This window comes from Lepisosteus platostomus, chromosome 7 (assembly GCF_059453375.1).
Source record: "Lepisosteus platostomus isolate fLepPlt1 chromosome 7, fLepPlt1.hap1, whole genome shotgun sequence".
Lineage (NCBI taxonomy): Eukaryota > Metazoa > Chordata > Actinopteri > Semionotiformes > Lepisosteidae > Lepisosteus > Lepisosteus platostomus.
The window spans coordinates 19,267,915-19,282,095 of record NC_142617.1 but is presented as its reverse complement, the minus strand read 5'-3'; the positions used below and the strand labels follow the sequence as shown (position 1 = coordinate 19,282,095).

The 14,181-nt window shown below is 38.3% G+C and overlaps 2 protein-coding genes across 3 annotated transcripts in view; both read left to right on the top strand.

Moving 5' to 3' along the window:
- The first annotated feature begins 3 nt into the window (after positions 1-3).
- rwdd2b (RWD domain containing 2B) lies at positions 4-4,371 on the top strand. The gene is made up of 5 exons (XM_088639582.1): positions 4-103; positions 574-791; positions 1,766-1,833; positions 2,052-2,414; positions 3,768-4,371. The coding sequence occupies exons 2-5, from the start codon at positions 585-587 to the stop codon at positions 4,012-4,014; spliced, it is 885 nt and encodes a 294-aa protein (XP_088495708.1). The 5' UTR covers positions 4-103; positions 574-584; the 3' UTR covers positions 4,015-4,371.
- A 454-nt stretch (positions 4,372-4,825) lies between these two features.
- Positions 4,826-14,181, top strand: part of ltn1 (listerin E3 ubiquitin protein ligase 1) — a 30,885-nt gene continuing 21,529 nt past the window's right edge. The window contains exons 1-10 of one of the 2 annotated variants that reach the window (XM_088639581.1): positions 4,826-5,023; positions 6,191-6,394; positions 6,823-6,921; positions 8,046-8,276; positions 8,517-8,569; positions 9,053-9,233; positions 10,167-10,340; positions 11,640-11,830; positions 12,478-12,625; positions 13,131-13,934. In XM_088639581.1, coding sequence (XP_088495707.1) covers positions 4,982-5,023; positions 6,191-6,394; positions 6,823-6,921; positions 8,046-8,276; positions 8,517-8,569; positions 9,053-9,233; positions 10,167-10,340; positions 11,640-11,830; positions 12,478-12,625; positions 13,131-13,934 — 2,127 coding nt within the window. In that variant the 5' untranslated portion in view covers positions 4,826-4,981. The remainder of the gene's footprint in view (positions 5,024-6,190; positions 6,395-6,822; positions 6,922-8,045; positions 8,277-8,516; positions 8,570-9,052; positions 9,234-10,166; positions 10,341-11,639; positions 11,831-12,477; positions 12,626-13,130; positions 13,935-14,181) is intronic. The other variant, XM_088639580.1, reaches the window with a different exon arrangement.

The window sequence follows — 14,181 nt, the reverse complement described above, 5'->3', positions numbered from 1 at the left end:
TTCCTATGATCCCGGAATCAGTTCAACGTCAAAACGTGGACTTGTTTTGATTGTGTCTGGGAAATGTTAGTTACAGTGGCTCTAAAAATACATTTCCGCTGAGGTAATTCACAATTTTAAAAATCAAGTTCAACTTTGATATGTTTTATGACTTCTGCATAAAGCATAGAACCATGCCTTTAATTATATAATAACTGTGTTAACTGAAAAGGTATAAGAAGATAAAAACAGCATTAATACCGCAGTAAAGTTCTCAATGATAGTATTGTATAATTTTGTCACAGGCACTGTTACGTTTTATTGGGTATAATTATCTTAGTATTTCACATTTCGTAATGTTTTAAACTTCTTAAAAACATATCTTAAAAATGATTTTGTATCTGCATAGTTATCGAATCTTCAAAACTTTATTTCTTTAGCGTCTTTAAATTAGCATTAGTAGTATAATATAATAGTATTATGACTAATACTAATAATACCATTCCCCTGAAACCTCAGATTTTTCAGAATCTTGCTAATTCTCCTGTTTCATGTATTAAAATCAAGTCGGTGTCTGTTTTTCTCTTATTGCAGATAATTTAGACATGGCTGGGATAGAAGAAGCAGGCAAACAGCTTTCTGAAATTGAGCTGCTGTTGAGTATGTTTCCTAGTCAGGAAGAGTTGGTCATTGATGACCAGCTGGCTTTAGCAGAGCTCAGAGACTATGTTGAAGGTAGAACAAATGCCATTCCCACTTCCAGGCCTCAGTTTACCATACAGCAAAAACTGGACATTAACAGTGAGAACCTGGTAAATATTGGTCACTGCAACATGAGACATTGTCTTCTTTCCGCTTGCATAATTGTACCAATAAGGAACAAGTAGACACCAGCTTGTTTTCACCTTAAACCTGTTAGTGTACAGCGGTTAAAGCACAATTTGCAAGCAGTAGCCCTTGATTGTACAGTCGTCACTGATCCATTTTGAGAAAATATTTGCTGACTGAAATAAATGTTGTTAGCCATGATTAATATTCTAGGTACATAACTGTTAAATCTGCATCTAGCTTCATTTTCATGACAGAAAATATCCTAAAGGCAAGGAGCAGGGTACAGACTTTCATGGGAATTAAAGAGGATGGCACTAACATGCATTACTGTTGGGCAGCCTCGGTCCTGGAGAGACACAACCCAGCAGGTTATATTGGGTCAGCCTCCAGTCATGTTTTGAGCACTTCAAACAATTTTGTTATGATGACCAATAAAGTTTGAGAAATTCTAACCGACTTAAGTGGTTGAAAAATTTTGGGAAATGAAAATGCTAACACCTCATAACTCACAAGAACCACAGTTTTAAATTCCTGCCTTGACTGAATCAGTTAGTTTATTGAGTTGATCAAAATTATGCACTTTAGAAGTCTTTTCAAATGTGATTATTTAATGGTGACCTATGAGACCTGCTGGACTGTAGCTCTTCAGGATCCTAGTTTACACATCCACTCTGAAAAGAGAATATAAGAAACACAACGTTTCTGCATCTGAAGAAGGTTCCACAGCCGAAACATTGTGTTTCTTTTCTTCTCTCTACAGTATGGAATAAACCTTTACTTGTTCCTTTTCAGCCTATGCATGCTGAGGCAGCCACCTCCTTTAATTCCTTCTACACATCCACCCTTTATCTTTCTGAAGTTTTGTTGTTAATAGAAACTCTTGCCTCTACCATGTTGGTAGATGGTTTTGCTGTAATGGCATGGAAAATATTCCATGGGCTGTTTCTTGTTGCAGGTGACTTTCTCAATCTCCTGCTCCTATCTTGTAAACTATCCCACAGTTCTACCAGAAATCACTGTCAGGTATGTATTGAAGAAAGGGGTGTTGAGTAAAGGATAAAAACTAAATCATGGTAACGCATACATAATAAGAAACAAGTACAAAAATGAAAGGTACAGAGTAGTAATATTATAATATACAGAGTGTGTGTATATATATATACTGTATTATATATTATAATATACAGAGTAATATTATAACCATTCACCCTTACCCTTCCAACATTGTGCTTTCTTTTTAGGTCTTCAGAACTCAATAGGACACAACAGACTCAGTTACATACAGATCTAAACGCATACTTGAATGATACCTGCTGTGGGGACGTCTGTGTCTTGGCTGCGATTGAATGGGTTAAGGACAATGCTCATCTCTATATTAATAAAAACCCAACTTCAGCTCTGAAGAAGCAGGTGGATTCTTCGGTGCCAGAAAATATGTTTTCGAGGCTCTGGATTTACAGCCATCACATTTACAACAAGCAGAAGAGGAAGAATATTCTGGACTGGTCCAAAGAGCTGGGATTAACTGGGTTCAGCATGCCTGGGAAGCCTGGTGTCGTGTGTGTTGAAGGACCCCGGTCTGCTTGTGAGGAGTTTTGGGCAAGGTATAGTTAATCTTTTAAATTTATTTTTAAAGAGCCATTCACTAAAGATCTTAAGCCTTGTCCAAATCAATATTGTAATGTATAATGTAATCAATATTGATGCGTACTTGGTTTGTTGCTTGTGAACATTGTTTTGAATATGCATGCAAGGAGAGGAGGACTTGAAAGCAGCGTGAATTCCTTAAAATAAACAAATCAGTGAGTTCTTGTTGCAGTTTTTTACATTTGGGGTATTTTTCTTATTTTCAATATTCCAAAAAATTGAAATCTCAGATAGCCCATCACCTTGACATAAAACCTTTATAGAAAAGTAGGAGAGATGACAGCCATGTTGGTTATCTGCTTTTCTGTGTCACCCTGAGCCCCTTGGCACCTAAAGGAGCAGAAGCAAAAAGTGGTGGCCTGATGCGGCTCTTACTGATAACATGACAGGCAGCAGACATTAATAAGGAAATCCTAAAAGATCATAAAAATGTTACGTAATGCAGGGGTAATTTAATCCATGACTGAGGTACAACAGCCATTATGTGCCAGCTACCCTGCTCAGCACTCAGATTAGACAAAGATAGAGAAAACAAATTACTTAACACAAAGGGAAACTTTAGGAGGAACATTAGGGTGGAATTTAACCAGGACACTGGTTAGTTCCCCTACTCTTTTGAAAGTTTTCTGGGACAATGTAGATGGGACTTCAGTTTAACGTCTCGTCTGAAATACAGCACCACCTACTGCACAATGGCAACCAGTCATCAATTGGATTCTGGTTTAAAAATTCTGCTTGTCCACAAACATCACTTACTGTAGTAATTTCCTTTGAGCTCTCCCGTCCCAGTACTGACCAGACCCAGCCTTGCTTAGTATAGATTTAGCAAGACCAACCAAGAACACCTTGGCAAATACAAACCCATTTGACAGAATTCCACTTGGAAATAACATAGCCCAGAATCCAGAGGGGAGGAGCTGCACTGGACTAGCCTTCACTAGTTAAACTGCTCAGAAGTCTTACATGACCAGTGATTTTGGACAGTTAGCTGTTACTTCTACCACACCAGAATTACGTCTCTTCATAGATAATGCAGAAGAAAGTGGGAATGATCCTTGCCCTCTTGAATCATTAACGTTATTTATTTCTTAATATATTTGTTTTAGCAGCAAATATTCTGGAAATGTGTGCATTTTACATGTATTTTTGCTTTCAGGTCAGTGAAATTACAGAGAATTTGGAAACCCCTTCTAGACTGAAGTGGTTTCATGACTTGGTAGCAACACTCATCAGACCCATCCACTTGTACAAAATGGTTAACATTTTGTAATAAATGCTGATAGGATTCTTTTCTGTTCTTTATTTCCTAGGGTTAGGCGTTTGACGTGGCAAAGAATCATGATTCGCCACAGGGAAGACATTCCTCTGGGCAGGGATGGCGTCGATACTCACATAGAGCTTGATTTGCATCGTCGATTCACTGTGTTTGAGGAAGCGATATTTGATGCACATGGAAACAGGGGAAATCACATGGACCTTGGGCAGCTCTATCATTTTTTGAGTGAGAAGGGCTGTGGTGATGTTTTTCAGCTTTACTTTGGAATTGAAGGAAGGTAGTTAATGTTAAACACTTTGTATATGAAGAGCGTTATTTTAGTATGAAATGCTATTATTGATTAATTGTTCCACATCTTTTTGAAGGTGCTCTAGCTTTTGCAGTTGAGACTGGTGACTTGTTGTTATATTGTATACAGCCACTACTGAACTGTAAAAATGAAAACCAAGAAAATACTCATTTATGAATGAGGCAAATTAAGTCGGATAGTGATAATGCCGAGAAGCTAGCTTGTCCGTTATACTATTATTGCATTGTTTTTGAAAGAAAAGTTCTAAAATTTCACATTTAAGAATTTTGTTTTTCCCCATTTCATTTCCAGGATTGTACATTTTATTAAAAATTCTTTGAACTACGCAGCTCCTCTTACTGTGGTTTTTATGGCATAAATAGCATTGTTATTGCCAATTTTAAAAATAAAACTTGTGGGGACGATATGTGTGATATGACTGCATTTTTAATGTTACTTGGCCTTATCAGAATTAATTTTCTAAACTTTATATTTTACACAGAAGCCATTAAATAGCCATAAAATATGTGGTATAGTTAAAAATGTTAATAGTCACCCTATTCACGTTGTGTAAAGGTATACTTAATGCGGGCTAAAAGATTGTTATATAACGTGAAAGCAACGTGCAAATACAAACTTTCTGACATGCCTTAAATATAATTTATCTATAAGCATTTGGGGATTTTGATTAAAAAGACTGTTTTATCAACTGCAGGGGACAGTTAATATTATCCTCGGTATTCCAGACTTCAGAATTGGAAACACGTCACCTTGTGCCAGTACTAAAGATGGCTTCCTTCATGTACACATCTTGCCACAAGTGGTATACGTGTTTCCGTGTCCGTCCCGACCTTCCTGGTTAGAAGCACTGCTGGCAGAGGAGAGCTAGTTTCATGTCTCTGTCTAGAGCGTCACTATTGTACAGTGAATAAGTTCATAGACCTTTAAACCTTTAAAAAATGGGAGGGAAGAATAAACAGCGAACAAAAGGAAATGTTCGGGTAAGTTATTTCCAATTTATTTACTACTTATGATTTGTACGTCTCCCAAGGATCTTGAATGTCCAAATCCATTCCTGTATTTTTTAGATTAGCTAGCCCATGTGCGTTGACACTGTCAATGACAGATCTGCTTATATAACTTCTTTCTGGTGCTTATAAGATCGTGTATATAACTTCCAATAATTAAAATAAATCTGTCATTTCATAAAATATTTCTACCAGGATGTGTCGTGTCGGTATCTGTCAAAGTGTTTAGTCTTGTGTCTGAGTTCTGATGTTCTCCCTACGTGATCATGACTGCATTTTAGTGTTGGAGCGATACATAAGAGAAAGAAACGAGATATTGCAATTGTAGATTATATCAAAATACTAAAATAACAACGCTTGTGGTAAGCATTCAATTTACTATTTGGTGATAACTGATATTGCGGCCCTTTTTCCTAGCAAGTGTCGACGCTTTCTTGCATAGGAGTTAAAAAATCGAAAAGAATACAAGAACAATGAAGTTATCAAAAGCTTTATATGCACAATTTCTTTGTAGTTTATGGTTGATAAATTTGTTATTAGAGATACAGATGTAGTTCATGTCGTTTTGAGAAATGTAACTTTAAGTGACCTTTGTACTTCTTAAATGATGCCACTGTATAAAAAAATAAGACTAGCTTATCACCAGCTGTGTGTCACTTTGGAGTTAATCAGATAAGAAAAAAAGGACCAACCACTATTAATGAATATTGTTGTACTTTTATAAGCATCGTTGCATGTTCTACTTCAATTAAGATTGCTTGGAAATTTAAGGGATTAACTAAGGAAGAATTCATTATAAATGGCACTGTGATCAAGACCGGAGAAGCTGATGAACTTTATAAGCCCGTCTTGGATTTTTTTTTCTCACAAAGTTCAGTGAGAACTCAAAAGTACAGTTTTGTACTTTTGTAAAATACATATTTGAACGTTTTTCCCAGTTAGCCCTGAGATCAAGTAGAAAAAGAGGCGGAAATGCATATGACATTGAAAGGTTTATTGCTGTTAAAATTTGGGCTCTTCATAATGTTTTTTTTTATTTTGAACGGGAGGATCTTCAGCATTTGGCTGTTGGTTCATGGCATCCCTTTGCATCCCTGAGTCCTAATGATGCTTTTTTTGTCCCATTTCATATTGTTATAGCCGTCTAGCAGTGGCAGGGCCGCAGAGCTGCTGGCGCGAGAGAGGGGGTCAGTGCCTGGGTTTGTGGGGTTCAGCACGTCATCAGCTGACCTGGGCTACGTCCCTGCGGTGCACGGCGTGGAGGAGATTGATAGTCTTGTGGATGCTGATTTCCGCATGGTTTTGCGTAAACTCTCAAAAAGGGACACAGTTACAAAATTAAAGGTAAATGTCAAATTTATTTCGTTTGTCTAGAATAGATCGTTATAAGGGTCTGAAAAAAATCTGATTACTGTTTATGTCACTGTTAACACAATTTTCTAAAATTACAGCAACACTAAAAGGATAGAAAAAAGACCATGTATGTACAGCTGAACAGAAGTAAACACTAGCAGTGCTGTCTTCAGTTTTGCAGAGACTGCCAGTCTTATTTTCTACATTTGCTTTAATAACTTTCATATGTATCTTTCATATGTTCCTAACAACCAGATACTCACTGATTGAGTTTTGAATTATATTTAATTGAAACTCCCAAATAAAAATAACAAGCCAACTGTTTTGTAAATGAAGCTGACACTAGGGCTTCTTTCAAGAAAATGTCCTTCCTTTGCTTAACCATTCTTAATCTTATGTGAAAATGCTTTATTTTTAAGGCAGTGCAAGAGTTTGGGGCAATGTGCAAAGAGAGAGATTCGGAGATTGTGAAAGGTGTTCTGCCTTACTGGCCCAGGATATACTGCAAGATATCAGTGGTAAGACTTTGAGAGCTTATAGTACCTTAATTAAAGTCAAAGTTTTAAGTCTCTGTGTCCTGAAACGTATCTGGAAACTTTTATTTCCTTTCTAGATACTTGTATAAAAATGTACATTTTCATAAACTTAGCTTTGATATTGTTATAGACTTGGTTCAATAGAAAGCTGTCTTTAGGCTATGGTGCCCTGTTTTCTGTACGCTACACTTTTGAGCTTCCAAATGGCTCAATCACTTTAGAGAGTGCAGTGCAGCAATATAGTTTTTCACTTAATCTAGACAAATAGGTTCGAATTCTCATAGACTACCATGAAAACAAGGCTTCAATTATATAGAAGGTGAAGAAATAAGTAACTGACAATGATTATGCTAGGCCTGAACATAAGAAGATTTTCAAGCATAAATAATGGGTAAATACCTTTGTAAATAGGTATTTCCATGTCAGAGGGAAAAAAAACACCAAGACAGTCTTAATTCTAGCAAAAGTAAGTAAGTAATCCTTGCCATCTGTCGCTTTTACTATAATAATTGTTTATATCTAGAGGAAAGGTCAAATAAAGCAATTTGTGGTACCAACTCATTTGGAGCTTCCTGAATGAGTAAGTGAATAAGGTGGTTCTGTGATCATGGGTTTGATCTGTGGACCTGTTACTAGCCAGCTGTGATCTGGAGTATCCAAGCAGTAATGTATGTTTGTAAGAGTGCTGCTGGGTTTGGTCTGAAATGTGCAGGCAGTGGTTTCTTGTGATTTACTGGGCCCGTGCAGTCTTCAACCTGCAGGGATTTAAGTTAGAGAGACACAGCTCTTCCAGTTGGCTCTAATTTTCCTGTCAGGCACTGTGGAAAGTAATGCACAAAATTACCTTAAATTATTTTTTCAAGATTTCAGAAATATTCATAGATCATAATTATGTTAATATAATATTAATAGATTACCATGCCAAAAATGTAATCTCTTACCATTATTTTCCATACAAATATACAGTGCTGCTGGATAAATGTATTTGTTTAATTTAGGATTGTGACATTACGCTCTGGATGGCAACAATATGCAGTTTTTTTTTACAATATTCCCCCGGTTTTGTAGAATAGCCTGGATTTCTGAGTTTGTGTCCTTTTAAACAGGATCATGACCGGCGTGTTCGTGAAGCCACACAGCAGGCTTTTGAACAGCTCATTCTGAAAGTGAAGAGGAATCTGGCCCCTTACTTGAAAAGCATCATGGGACACTGGTTAATTGCACAGTGTGATACTTACTCCCCTGCAGCATCAGCTGCAAACCTCGCATTTCAAGCTGCTTTTCCAATAGGCAAGCAATCGGAGGCTCTAGCCTTCTGCAAGGAAGAAGTCCTGAATGTGAGTATGAAAAACAGCTTCCAATAGGAATCCTTTCAGGGTCATCTGTCTTAATTTTATTCACACATCTTAGCTATTCTCTTGGAACAATTTTGTATTCATGTGGTTTTCATATGCAAAGGTATTGATTAAAAAAAAAACTGTTAGTTTTTTGTTGACTTTGGAAAGATTGTGAATAAACTGAAGTTAAGATACATTCCTATGGGGCTGTTAAAAAATAATCTGTGATTCTCTTCCCAGATTCTTCACGATAACCTTCTGAAGGAAACTCCGGATACACTCAGTGATCCTCAGTACGTTTTCCCATTCTGACTAAACTAATCATACCTTTTCTTTTATTTTAGTTGGCTTTATTCTTCCTGGTAAATGATAGCATTTAAAACTGAGATAGGAGACATAGATTCCGTGTAAGGAACAATGTGGTGTTGAAAGTTTAATATATTGTCAATAATTGGTTGTGTATTAGTGTGTCATTTTAGGACAGGATTCAGCCTGGTGCATTAAGTTTGCAAAGGTCACAATAAAGCACTTAATGGATTAAAATGTAAAAAGCAGCTGTTTTAACCATATACATTTTCTGAATACTCAGTAAGTTGTCAATTTAAATGTTTGGAACAATCATAGGCCTTTTTTCACGGTAACGTGCTTCCTACTATAAATCGTATCTCCTCCATTTTTCTGTTTTCTAACTGTTTCATCCAATTCAGGCCTATAAATCATATCTCCTTAAACTCAGAAAGTAAAAGGTGTTGCTTATGTCTTCTGTCTTTGCTCAGAAGTGTTCCAGAGGAAGAAAGAGAAGCTAAGTATGCCCGCCTGGTTACCAGCTCCCTTTTAGCTGTAAAGAAGCTTCTCGTCACACTGCCCAAGCAAGAAATTGACTGTCTGACAGAGAGGCTGACTCAGCTCATATCGCAAAGCAAGTTCTGGAAATACAGCAAACACAAAACCTCACAGGTAATCATTCTGCTAAACTGTATTGATGCTGTGAATGTTATTTAAAGCTACTTTTAATATTGCTGTCCTAAACAATTGCCCAAAACAATGCAAAATAAACATTTGTATTTGTGGTAAGCTACTGGAGCAAAGTTTTCTTACCCAGAATTGTTTTTGAGAAAAAATGCATATCCCTTTGCCGAGTTTCATTTGGTTGTATGTTTTTGTAGGTACTAGTGGTGTCTGGACTGTAAGACTCTTAACTCTTAACTAATAAATACAGCCCCTGAACTACTGAAAATTATTTGATAAAATATAAGATATCCAGCAGCTATATCACCCTGCAACTCACAACTGGCAACCCACTGAAGCTAAGCAGGGTACCTGGATAGGAGACCTCCTGGGAAAGCTAAGGTTGCTGCTGGAAGAGGTGTTAGAGGGGCCAATAGAGAGTGCTCACCCTGTTGTCTGTGTGGGTCCAAAAGCTCCAGTATAGTGATGGGGAAACTATACTGTGAAAAGGCGCCGTCCTTCAGATGAAACGTAAAACCGTGGTCCTGACCCTCTGTGGTCATTAAAAATCCCAGGGTGTTTTTCGAAAAGAATAAGGGTATTACTCTGGTGTCCTGGCCAAATTTCCCATTGGCCTTTACCAATCATTGCCACCTTATAATCCCCATCTATGAATTGGCTTCATCACTCTGTTCTCCTCCCCACCGATAGCTGATGTGTGGTGAGCGTTCTGGCGGACTATGGCTGCCGTCGCATCATCCAGGTAGATGCTGCACATTGGTGGTGGTGGAGGGGAGTCCCCATTACCTGTAAAGCGCTTTGAGTGGAGTTTCCAGAAAAGTGCTATATAAGTGTAAGCAATAATTAAGATATTTATTGGTGCAGATAGTGTAAAGGAAATGTGTTATCTTTTAAAAATTTACTAAGCACATGATCTTACAGATCCGGGGGGCTTTCTTCGAAGCTGTGGCCGCTCTGTGTGAACGGACCCCACAACTGATCCAGAACGAAGGTAGCCGGGCCTGCCCTGCAGTGCTGCTGAGCATCGATGACACTGACCCTGTGGTTGTGCCTTCTCTGTGGGAGGCAGTTCTTCACATCATTACTAACATCCCCGTGAGTACAACGGCTCATTTGCTGCCACAGGAATTCTCAAGACTATAGTTTTAAGTAATTTGTCCCAGGTGTATCGGTAAAAACATCTGATCTGTTATAAACACGAGGAAATCATGGTGCCTATTTCACTCGTTTGTTGTTGTTAATTGACCCAAGGTTCTCATCCACCTGTTTTATGGAGGAAGCCAAGATGTCCGCGTCAGCAACATGACTTGGAAGTTTGTTCCATACTGCCACACCACTCTTGGTTGAAGTGCCTCATGTTCTTGGTTTTAAATGCACTTCAGTGCCTTTTACACTTATGCCCCGTGGTTTGTGTTTCACTGTTAATATGTAAGAAACCTGCTGAGTTGACTTTAATTCCTTTGAGGATTTCGAATTCTTGATATTTGTATCAGGTCCCTCATAGTCTTCCCTGTTAAAGATTAAAAGGGTTCAGTTCCTTCAGCCTGTCAGTAATTATTTATTTTTGATTCAGAAGATAATTTATTCTGTTTCTCTTTGGCTTTTCATAGTTTGTGTTTGCTCAAAGTGATACACTGTAGTGTAATGTCTCAGTAAAAAACTACCTGTGAAAGCCGAGTGAGTGGAAAGGATATGTCAGGTATATTGATTATCTGGAAGACTGTTCTTCTATGAACATCATCTCTTTCTTGAAATACTAGCTTCCTTTCTTCACAGCTTCTTTGTGTACTTTTAAGAAAATTATTTCTGGAATTTTAATATGCCTGTTCATACCACAGCCTGAACAGAAAGGCACTCAAGCACAATGCAAAACAAAATGCAAAATGAACTATTGTAGCAGGAAAATGCAGATTGTGGGGACAATAGACAAGAGATATGACAAACACTACATTACATATTTTCCCATCTTAAAAATAGATTGCCCGGTATCTTTGAAAGAGTAGTTTCTTCCTCTGTAGTTAAAATCTTGTTGGAAGTTTTTAAAGCTTTTTCCTCACCTGATTGCACCTAAATTAATATTTAGCACGTAAGTGTGGCTTTTAGTCACATGTGAACCCAAATTTTACTGCATTGGTCTGAAATGAACTATAATGAGAGTTAAGAAAGTTAATAATTAGTCGCTTTTCTTTAGTAATCTGTATTATTTTGAAGGATTTTTCATTTTGAGAAATGAACAAAACAGATTTATGGAGGATGTCTAAGTGGTGTTTTTGTCTGCTGTCTGCTTGCAAATGCCTTTAAAATACATTGATGTTTGTCAGTGTTCTATACTTGTAGTTGTAAGCTTGCTTTGAGTGTTTCTCTTCTGTGTTAACAGTGCTTTGTTTTTTTCAGGACTGCTGGAATTATGTTAACTCAAAGAAAGGTTTTTTGCCAAAATTGTGGCTTTTGCTCAAAGAAGGAGGCAAAGGCTTAGCCACAGTCTTACATCCCAACCTTCTGCCTTTCATTAGTAAATTACCCAGTGAAGTCATCGACCCCAAACTAGAATTTTACAACACATTCTTCACTTCCATTATCCTTGGGTAAGAATCCACTCCTCTCCAGTTCTCTGCAGTTAAAGAAGATCGTACAGCATGAAGTTAATCCAAATTGTGAAAATAGTAAAATGTAGTTTTACTACTCCATCTTTATTACAGGAATATTGTTTCTTTTTGGGGTGGAGACTGGAAATCTTTCATATTTGTATTCCAACATATCTTATGCTTGACGGGGCAAGCTGATCTCAGTTCATAGATTTCAGCAGGAAGGACATCACTAATGATCACCTGCATGGATAAAAGGAGAAGGTTTATGTATTTTGATGGTAGAAGAAACTGGAAAATATTGCATAGAAATTCATGTAAAGCAGTCCACAAGTCGGATAAAATAGAAATGTGACACCTTTCCAACATCGGACTCTCAGGCTTAGTTTGTCCACCCAGGTATTTTCTGATTAACAGATGCCTTTTGGTTCAGTCTAGGCTTCATTCAAGTTAACTGCAAATAATAGGGAAGAATTCAGTAAACTTTCAAGCATGTAATTTTGCCTGTTGACACAAAATCTACCCCAGTTTAAAGAAAAAAAGATGTGAGTTGTTCATTAAAAATGTGGGTACCTTTTGATCGATTGTATTTTATGCAGATGTTGCCGAGGACCTGCTGTAGATGTTTATTCTCTCCCTTCTTCTAGGTTATCAAGCGAGCGTGCTGTGGTCAGTCCCTCAGAGAGTGCTGCGATTGTTTTCGCCACAATGGAGTGCCTTCGTTTTAGTCTTCTGCAGAACTGTAGTGAGGAGGAGGAGAGTCGTAAAATCCAGCAGATGCTTATCGCAGACCAGGTAAAAGCACTCTTTCCATTGAACTTACTCTTCAGAGCTTGAGTTTTGAAGACTTTTATAGAATGATATCATGAAGGACCCCCAATTAAAAATTGAAATAATGCTAAACTGTATGTTACTGCCATACCTGCTGTCAGTTCTCTTAATTTACTTATTATGCTATGACAAGGTATGGTATCACATGCAGTGCACAGTTGCTCAATTGAAATATCAGTTAAATATACTCATTTGTACTGAAATACTCAATTGAAGTATTTGCTAATATAGTATTAGGGTAATGCTATCTCACCGCACTGTGGTTAGAAAATGGATGGATGGAATATTAGGCTAATGTATTCCAAAACATTTGCTTTTATTTTTTGATTTATGAAGTGGTTGAAAATTTGAAAGAAGGGGTTCACTGAAGCCCCGCAGTATAGTCTATTTTCAGACTTCACAACGGTCTAAAATGGAGAATTACAAGATAAGAAAGAAGTATAACTCAAACTTTCCTCCCCCTGCCCAGCTCCTGCCCTTGGTGGACTGTGCCCTGAGGAACCCTAGGCTGCAGGGCGGCCCTCTTTTCTACCATGTAACGGACATGCTGGTTTCCTGGGAGAAACGAGCAGATTCTGCAAGTGATAGCGTCTCGGGGGACAGTTTCCAGAGGCTCCTGACAGACTTCTGGGAGGGGCTTATGCGCCTCTGCGTGCAGCAGGTTGACAGGACTGACGCAGAGGAAGGCGCGCTCTCCAGCATCTCGACCTTACTGCAGGCCATGCAGAACCCAGGGGGGACCAGGAAGCAGTCCAAAAAGAAAGCGGTGAGGATTTGCTTCTCCGGTCTGGAAGGCTCCGACGGGAAGGAGGGGGATGTGAAAGATCAGCCAGTGGAAAAGGAAGGCAAGCATGTGCCGCTGTGCTCTGAGCAGTTGCCTCTGAAATCGGGGCATCTGGAAGAACTTGTGTGCCAGCTGGCAGAACTGAACATGGTGTACGTGAACGAGCAGAACTCCGAAAAACACCTGAAGTTCCTCTCCTTGCTCATCGGTTCCTTCTCCTCCCGACGGCTCTTTGAAGTGCTCCTGGACACCCACAATCGGATGGAAGGAAGGGTCTTGGGGCAGGGTGGTGAGCCAGAGAACTGTGGTGAGCTACAGAGCGCAGTAGCTCAGAACCCAGCCGTCCAGTTTCTTTTGCAGAAAGTAATCATGTGGCTCAAACAAGACCATAGAAAAGACACAGATTTCCTAGTCAATATGGTGTTTAGTGTTCTTCACTGCTGCAGCACCAAGGAGGAAAAAAGGCTCATTTTGGATCATATTACTAAGGTATTTTTTTTTACCTGCAGAGATTATCTAAAATCTGTTGTCGTGCAAAACCTTGCTTACACCAGATATAAGAGGTAATATTTTATGGGCAAATACCATCATTTACAAGATGTAAAAATATAATAAAGGGATTTTTGGTTTGAGTAAAGCAAGGAGATTATTTGTGTAGCTTTTTGAGCACACATCATTTTGACATAATCTTTACCTTTGATTCTAACTCTGTTGTTATGCTACTTAACTGACAGGT

What these genes read in the sequence shown, in the direction of transcription:
- rwdd2b (XM_088639582.1), top strand. Translation starts at nt 585, where the DNA reads ATGGCTGGGATAGAAGAAGCAGGCAAACAGCTTTCTGAAATTGAGCTG. An exon ending in CTACCAGAAATCACTGTCAG is followed by an intron (nt 1,834 to 2,051) that starts GTATGTATTGAA and finishes CTTTCTTTTTAG; the next exon opens with GTCTTCAGAACTCAATAGGA. An exon ending in TGTGAGGAGTTTTGGGCAAG is followed by an intron (nt 2,415 to 3,767) that starts GTATAGTTAATC and finishes TTTATTTCCTAG; the next exon opens with GGTTAGGCGTTTGACGTGGC.